At 36.5% G+C, this 8948-nt stretch overlaps 2 protein-coding genes and 1 non-coding gene across 5 annotated transcripts; all 3 read left to right on the forward strand.

Annotated features, from left to right (window-relative positions):
- Window positions 1–390: 390 nt before the first annotated feature.
- Window positions 391–3368, forward strand: Smp_sma.28s-104.1. Of its 3 annotated transcripts, none has more exons than XR_001974601.1 (1): window positions 391–2081. It is a non-coding gene; the product is annotated as a ribosomal RNA (ribosomal RNA). The 3 variants fall into 3 exon arrangements; XR_001974602.1 differs by having other exon boundaries at window positions 1411–1564; XR_001974603.1 differs by having other exon boundaries at window positions 1676–3368.
- Window positions 909–1157, forward strand: Smp_205510 (unnamed protein product; the record flags this gene model as incomplete). The annotated part of the gene is made up of 1 exon (XM_018799042.1): window positions 909–1157. One exon carries the CDS (start codon window positions 909–911, stop codon window positions 1155–1157), a length of 249 nt encoding a protein of 82 aa, XP_018647440.1.
- Window positions 3369–4008: 640 nt separating the features above from the next.
- Smp_205520 (unnamed protein product) lies at window positions 4009–4242 on the forward strand (the record flags this gene model as incomplete). The annotated part of the gene is made up of 1 exon (XM_018799153.1): window positions 4009–4242. The coding sequence occupies one exon, from the start codon at window positions 4009–4011 to the stop codon at window positions 4240–4242; it is 234 nt and encodes a 77-aa protein (XP_018647441.1).
- Window positions 4243–8948: the final 4706 nt, after the last annotated feature.

Raw genomic sequence — 8948 nt, forward strand, 5'->3', positions numbered from 1 at the left:
AACATCAAAATGTTATAAATAATGTCATATTAATTGTAATTTGGAAATATGAGGATGAAACATTGTTTCGTGGGGGAGGATGAAGTCGGCAAATGCAATCTGGATAACTACCTCGAATCTGTAAAAAAATGGGAGGTGTTGAGTCGGCTTCCGGAGAACTCTAACAGAGCCTCCAGAGGCTCATAAAGAGCTCTAACCAATCAGCGATTATGTAGAAGTTGTGTGAAGTTATGTTACTAAAATAACGAGATCCTGATTGGCTGATTAACACACTGCTACTATGTTTAGCAGTATTCTAGAACTTTCGGTAAAACAAAGGGTCTCTTAAATTACTATAAAATCCCTGTATTTTCTGTACATAAATGAACCTTGTAGTACAGTGCTTTCCATACACTTTGTGTCTTTTCTCCCTATTGAAATCGAGGAGTAGTTCTAGCTCGGGGATACGGAACTAGCTTAGGGAAGCAAATATAGCGTTCACTATCGCCAAGACGTAACAGTATGCTACGTTAATCACTTGATCTTGTCTCTGGTTTGGTCTATGGTTTGTACCGATTGTGTGTGTATTATGCACGAATTATTTCATTGACCCCGACTGCGGATCAGACGTGATTACCTGCTGAACTTAAGCATATCACTAAGCTGAGGAAAAGAAACTAACAAGGATTCCCCTAGTAACTTCGAGTGAACAGGGATTAGCCAAACACCGAAGCCTGCGGTTAATTGATCGTAAGGCAATGTGGTGTTTGGGATGGCTTCAGGCATTACAGCTCTGTCCCAAGTTCAGCAATGAGTACGGCTTCCCATTCTGGCCCAAAGAGGGTGAAAGGCCCGTGAGGGCAAAGATCAAGTGTAACAGTTTTGCTCTGAGCTAACCTTGGAGTCAGGTTGTTTGTGAATGCACTCCAATGGGTGGTCAACTCCATCCAAGGCTAAATACTTACACGAGCCAAACGAAATTGAGCAATAACAGGTCTGTGATGCCCTTAGATGTCCGGAGCTACACGTGCGCTACAATAACGGTGCCAGCGAGTCTGGAAACCGTCGTGACTGGGATCGGGGCTTGCACTGATTACGTCCCTGCCCTTTGTACACACCGCCAGTCACTTATACCGATTGAATGCTTTAGTGAGGTCGTTGGATTAGCGTCATTGTAGTGTCTTTGCCGCTCGACTGATGCTGAGAAGATGACCTAATTTGACTATTTAGAGGAAGTAAAAGTCGTAACAAGGTTTCCGTAGGTGAACCTGCTGAAGGATCATTGACATGACCCAAAAATATATAATGACGCATGCACCTGGCTTCGTGCTGGACTGCATTTACGCTGGCTTAGCGGTAAATATTCTCAGCTGCAGAGTTAACCATTAGTTCTATGCATTTGGGTAACCGATGTATGGGATTATTGGCGTACAAGTTTGAGCGGTGGATCACTCGGCTCGTGTGTCGATGAAGAGTGCAGCCAACTGTGTGAATTAATGTGAACTGCATACTGCTTTGAATATCGACATCTTGAACGCATATTGTGGCTACGGGATATTTTGTGGCCACGCCTGTCCGAGGGTCAGCTTTTCATCTATCATGGCACACATTAAGTCGTGGATTGGGCGAGTGCTTGCCGGCGCTTAAACTCGTATATCAACGCGGGTTGCTGGTCAAAGGCTCCGTATTAATAATCCGGCTACAGCCCAGTCTGGTCTAGATGACTTGATTGAGATGCTGCGGTGGGTTGTGCTCGAGTCGTGGCTTAATGACATTATACACGCTCGGGAGAATTCGCACCTATCGTATGTGTTATATACCCCGGTGAATTAAGAATGGTAACTTTTAGGTCTATTTATGGATCAATGTAATATGCCTATTTCCTATTGTGCAATTATTACGTAACTGAACTATTCATATTCGTATTTCTCTTATCATTAGCTTTATTTTGACCTTTGACCTATTATCATACGATTATTGAGTTATAAACAGTTTATTGATTACTTTGGTTTGTATGAAAGCTCGGTGTGTTTGTAAATAATGATTCATATTGCCGAGGCTGTTATTTGTGTTCTGTACTCAACTGCTTGGACTAGGCAAATAGGAAGGACGGAACAGCACCCGAGACTGGTCGTACGTATTTTATGTATCATTGGACGTTTATATATTAAGAGGGCACACGCAAGCAATGGATATATCAAACAGGCACACATACGTTATAACAGAAATAAATCAAGTATCGTCTTTAATGTATAAATGATATCGTGAGTCAACTGAAGTCAGACCACCATGGAAAACCTGGAAGCACTGTTGTTAGATATCAACTCACTGAAGACATTGGTGAAACGGTTGCTTAACTTCGTGTATTGGTTGAAGTCAGACATTAACAGCGTTGAATGTCAGCCGACTCAGTGGTCTATCGTTTAAGTGATCGCGCGTGAAACTGGTAGGTCCTGGGATCAAATCTCGAGCACACTTCTTGGGGGTCCCATAATAGGACGAAACGGCTGTCCAGTGGTTCAAGGTTTTACTTGGTGGTCTAGCATCATTTGACTCACGATTTCGACCATATATAAAAATTACTAAAAATCTCAACTTGCCTATATAACATCAACGTCAATTCCATTTTATCCGAAACAGAGATTTTAGTTTGAGATAAATATACTACTTAAAATGTTTTAAGCATATTTTATATTCTTATATTTCGTGAATTAGTAAATATTAATTAAATGATATAGTCGAATCCATTTGAAAACATTTACAATTGGCTAAGCAGATATAGTGACTCTTCATTTCAAAGAATTTTATCATAGACTTGAACAACCATCAATTACGATGTTTTTCACTGTTGATGCATTGTATCTTCCCTGTATTACATCACATATATTTGTATGTCAATGAACAAGAATCTTGATGGACAGTTTATGCTTCTTCATGTGGAGCACCTGGAGTAAGCAAGTAATTATCAGGAAATGAAAGTAGAATTCTTGCTGACCGAAGATGATAATGTAGTAATAAACAAGAATGTTCAAAAAAGTTGTCCCGATTATCCAGTTCCCATAGAACATGTTAGTTCAATCCAGATTGCTAATATAACTCAATGGAGCGTTAAGAATATATACTGAATTTCTAAAGGACGCAGCTTAATATCAATACTCCTGAGAATATTATATAACTCATCGTCTTAAGTTATCTGTCAAACAAGTAAGATTTGACCATGTTTACGTGAAACAAATTGCACAGTATATTGTGTATAATATTGGTTATCTGTTTTAAAATATAAACATTCTCACGATCATCGATCTAACTTCCAACTGCCCTAGGTGGACTTTCCGTGTCCACCAACCCGGTTAGAGCGACGGACAGTCGCTTTTCGTCCTTTCGACTTCGTTAACAACGGCAATGCCACGAGAAGGCAGTTAGTAGGGTTTTCCTGGTAGAGGCTATACAGGCGAGGACATATGAGAGCGTTTCGAGAGGGAGAGAGAGCGTACTCTCCCTACTCTTGTCTGTACCAGGGCATTTGGGGGCCGGTAATATATAAGTTAATTAGTATCAATTGTTTGGTGCATTGAGGCAACACTGAACACTTAGTGTCAACCTTTTACAATGTTTGCCCATTCTAGAAGTCATATATATATATATATATATCACCTTCGGTGATGTACGTCTACAAAATAAATTCACAAAGAAAAAACTACCATAGTCTCATTTTAATATGGAATATACAATTCTCTATTTCTATTCATTGCTAATTATGAGTTTGTGGTTAACTGTCAACACATAGTACTGACATAGATTGTGTTGTGCTGATTGACAACATTGTGAATATTTTAAGAAGACACCATAGCACCTATTGTTTTTGTTATGATTTGACCTAGGCTATAGCCAATTGTTATGACTTGACCAAGGTCGTCGCTGATTCGTTATGACCTTACGAATTTAACAAGGACGTAATTCGCGTAAATTATCCACCAATAGAACACGACTTCTACGACCTTCACACTGTGACAATGACGTTCGATTAGTATGAGTAACCTAGCGTCCTTATTGGTCCTTATCCGCCCAACCCGTTCACTTGAGTCCAAAAACACCAATATCAGCCTCGGCAATACGAATCGTTTATTTCAAGCATACTTTGTTTATATATCAGACAGACAGGCCACATCATACCATAAAATAGAAAATAATATTTGTACAAAATCAAGCCAAACGCGACTGGAAGCGTGGGAGACAGTACTCAATAAACCGAGTATAATTTAGGAACAATAAATCATATAATAATAATCAATAGGTCAAAATGAAGCTAATAATAAGATGAATATAGACATAGATAATCCAGTTACCGAATAGTTATACCATAGGAATATAAATAGAATAATAGTGTAATAAGAGGTCCCGTAAGTTATCAGTACTTACTTTTTCCTAGTATATAACAGTTTTAGTATTTTACAAATTCTGTTGTATATTAAGTTTTATTATTATAAACCCTTGGAACCATGCCAATAATTGGATACAATTTCTTTTCACTGTTGTCAATTAAAACATACTATAAATTACAATCAGAGAACTTTTCTTAGTGTTATTCATTCAAAAAGGAAACATATCACATGTCATTCCACTAACTATTTACCGATACTACTATTTTTGGTATCTAACTGACAGTATTATTGATATCGAAAAGAACATCACTACACTAAATATATGAATGATATCGGTTTGCAAAGTTTTGCTCTTTAATCTGTTTTTATTATTAGAAGGAAATGATATGAATAAAACTGATTATATTTATCACAAAGTCTGTAAGCTACTTAGTGATAGTGAAGACTCTTAAACAATAATATTGACAAATGTGCATCATAACTGAGAATTCACATCAATCAATGTCACCTACTGAAATCACAGTTATCAGACACTTTGTGATTTTTTTAAATGGTATAAACGAAATCATCTCTTAACTGTTATTGTCAATCAGTTCTTACTACAAAAGCTGATTTAATCACATAAGATTTATGCCCGAAAATGCTTTGTTACGTCCCAGACTGGTAAGAATCAGCTCTCCATCTGCAAATGCTCTCACATGTTCGCGCCACTGTCAGGATGTCCTACTCATTACCTTCTCGCAGCATAGATGTTGATTACAAAATAGAGGGGATGGAAATCGAATGAACGGCACTTTAGCCAGGTTAGTAGATATAGAGATATCAACTAGGTATTTGGAAAACCCTGATTACAAACTAATGGTTCATATAGGCTCCATGATCCTAAAGGAAAAAATGGCGTAAGAACCAATTTTCCGTCAATGACTGCCATGTGATTACGTCTCCTTACGTTGCTGAACTGCCTTGTGGATCAGAACTTTAGATCAAAGGCTCAAGGCGTGAACACCTAAAAAAACCACTCGCTTCGATTTGTGAAGCCGGGCAGTATCCCAGCCCTCACAAAAACCAAATGATTTATGTGGCCCATGCTTTTTAGATACCCTCTTGTATCAAAAAATATTGTGTTAACTCAAACATGCTTTTAAATTTCAACGAACTGGTATATTACATTTCGTAAACTGATACTTTGAAAAAGGCCTAGTCTGGATTTAATTTACTCTAACAATGTAAGAATCGCCAGTAAAATCATAACCTCCACCTCCATATCATCTTTTGTCACATTATTTGTATGTAGTGTAGTAGAGAAACAACAAAATCTGTGTATCATATTTTTAAAGGTTTTGTATTTCCCAACTCCACTGAAATATAGGAACGTACGAATTGAGAAGATTTCACTCTATCAACTTAAATACTAATAGATGTTGCAGCTTCATTATAATTTGTTCATAAATGTACAACGTTGCATATTTCCGACCATTTTAAATCTCTCTGACATTTATGTTATAACGAAAGAACAATACAGTTTGAGAAGATAATGCAAATTGGGAATATCAAATTGGTTATAACATTGCGACGTAAGGACCCAACATTATTTCGTGAGGGAGGTTTCACTACACAACCGACGTGATGATTCTATACAATTCCAGGAATCAGGTGAATCTGTTCCAATCTCAGTTGTTAATTCTAAGAAAAATGAGTGCATTCTAGATAATGCAGAGTCTACATCCAATACACTGTTGGACAAAGGTAAGATGAACTTAGGAAGAAGACGTACAATTGATCACAGACACTTACACTCTAATTCGAGCAGTGGAGGATGTGGTGTTTCAATGAAACAATGATACCCTTGTATTGCTGAATGTTGTGATTTTGAAATCCAAATACATTACATTCGTTTGTGCCCACCTAATACTTCTTTATTGAATTGCGTTATTGCTGGGATCAATAGTTTAGACTATGATCCATGTTATATCTAGAGCTTTGGTTCTTACTATGCCGCGTACTACTAGACTACTTGAACGATAGAACCCGCAACGTCGCAAAAGAGAAGACAAAAGATTAGTAAGTAGGAAGTTTATTCCCAAAATCAGTGTCAAAATATAGTACAGAAATCTCGTGTATTTTTATAGTTTTCTGACTGAGAGTAAATCATCATTTCAGACAACTAATAGGCGAATAGGAGTCATTCTTATCCATCCAATGGGGAAGCTACACGTCGACATTCCAGAATATTCCCCTAGCAGCGATTGTATGGAATGTCTGTGGCTCTTCCTGGGCTTCTTAAGGCTTCCTAGAGTCTTTCAACGAGCCGTCCTTAAAATCCAAATACTCTCAAACACCATATACATACAAGATATTCCAAATAGCGATATAAATATGTGTACCTTTACTCTCTATTTCAACTCATTTTGTAATTACGTCACATAAAAAACACTAAATATCAACACTGTTACTTTGTCACACCATTTGAAGAAATTACGTTTATGAACAAATGCATTTAATTCAGACATCATGTGCTGGAATCAGGCACTCATAACTGACTAAAAAATATCATCTGAACTTACTTTGGGTTTGTAGTATTCCTATAACAAAGTTCATTGTATGTCATCTTCTGTTATTCTCTATATAGCAATATTTGTCAATTAGTTTGTCTGAAAATACTTAAATCTTTTTAAATTTTATGGATCAAGAGACTGTATCAGACACTGTATTAGAATGAGAAATACACAACGTGCAATATCGTAATCAAAAAACATTTCAAACAACTTGAACTTTGTAGGGTATTTGTGAATTCATAAACACTGAAGAGTAACGTTCTACTATAATTAATCTAAGCCAAATAAAGTTAACATCTTTTAAAATAAATTCGACAAAACGGCCGTCCAGTGCTTCCAGGTTTCCCATAGTGTTCTAGCTTCAATTGACTAATTATTTCAACTATATATAAAAAATTTAACTTTTGTTTTGTTAAATATCTTTCGTACACTGGTAGATCCTGAGTGGGAATCTCGCGAGTAATGGATCGTAGATGCGCACTGATCAGGAATCCCATAATAGGACGAAACGACTGTCAAGTGCTTTCAGGTTTTTCATGGTGATCTAGCTTCAATTGACTCATGAATTCAACTATGAAAATACTTTAGATTTTGTTAATAACTAGATAAATTACTTCATATATACTATTCCCTAGATTTATATGACAAAACCTCTTGTAAGATCTATACAAGTATGCTAAGATCAAGTGTATGAAACTATATTTAGTTCTACATTCCGTGATTGTAAGTGCACGGTTTACGTTAAATGGTATCGTGATGCTGATGATTCCTCTGATGCATTTCGAAACCTAAAGTTAAGTCAACCAATTTGTTGCTATAAAAACTAATGGACGGATATATCATTTCTGTGTTTTGCTTGATCGAATTAATTTGGCGGCTTATTACCATAACTAACACCAAACAATCGATTACCTGTTAATCGGTTAACGTTTTAGTACGAATCGATACATAACGGTCTTTTCTGTTCCTTATATTTCTCAAAATAATGTTAGTTAGAGAAGTTCAAAACCCATTCAGTCTTCACACAATAAAGTTCACTAATCAAAAAGTATTATTCTTATTTATCGGGGTGCCGATAGTAGTGTGTTGTATGATACATATGTCTTTCAACGTAAGTAGTATATAACACCAAGCAATAGGGGAATGGTTGGCAACAGAAGCCCAAGAAGATCTAACTGAAGTAAACAGGAAGTGAAATAGAAGAGGATTGTGAAGTGGAAGAATCATACAGAATGTGAAAAACAATTGATTGCAGGTTTGCAAGTGAGGGATTCAATGTATGGTTCTCATATTTCACGAAGAATTTCCGTGATTTTGTATGAAATAGTAAATAGGTTATCTTCATCCAAGTATCGTTCATTACACTAGTTAGCTCAAAGAATATATGACTCTTACACATGATCTGACTGTTTAACTCTCATTCATGGATTTGAAACAGACTGATGTTGAATCTAAAATGATAACCAAATCATTACTTCCTCATTCAAGCTACTTGGAATTAGCCTGAACATCATAAATGTACATCATTAACAATTTTTCAAGACAACACTTTCAACTAACTGATTGGTTAAATACAGTTAATTAGAATGTATGTAAACGAATGTTTATAAAAAAGTAACTTGAGTAAACACTGACAATGTCTTTGTAAACCGGGTCTGTTTAATAGATTCTAATGAAATTCAAACGTTGATTCCCGTTCTCTATTGCAGACAAAATTTTAAGAAATAATATATTAAAGTGGACACGCTTCTTTTATATGATCTAAAACTTGTCTAGGTTAGCAAGAGGTTCAAAGGTTCTAAAGTGTTAATGCATAAGGGAGAGGAACTCATCCATATGACTCCATAACAGTATGCTTCTCGAGCCATAATAAGGTAGCAAAACGTCTCTCAGCCTCGACCACATAGCTTTGGTATCGTCTGTATGCACTCCGACTATGTAAGGTCGTCATTTTTATTACGCATATATCTCTAAAACACTCATATCATTTAACAGCCAAAGCTTTAGTAACATCTGCGATTGTTGTATCCAC

This window comes from Schistosoma mansoni (assembly GCF_000237925.1).
Source record: "Schistosoma mansoni, WGS project CABG00000000 data, supercontig 0402, strain Puerto Rico, whole genome shotgun sequence".
In the NCBI taxonomy this organism is placed as follows: Eukaryota; Metazoa; Platyhelminthes; class Trematoda; order Strigeidida; family Schistosomatidae; genus Schistosoma; species Schistosoma mansoni.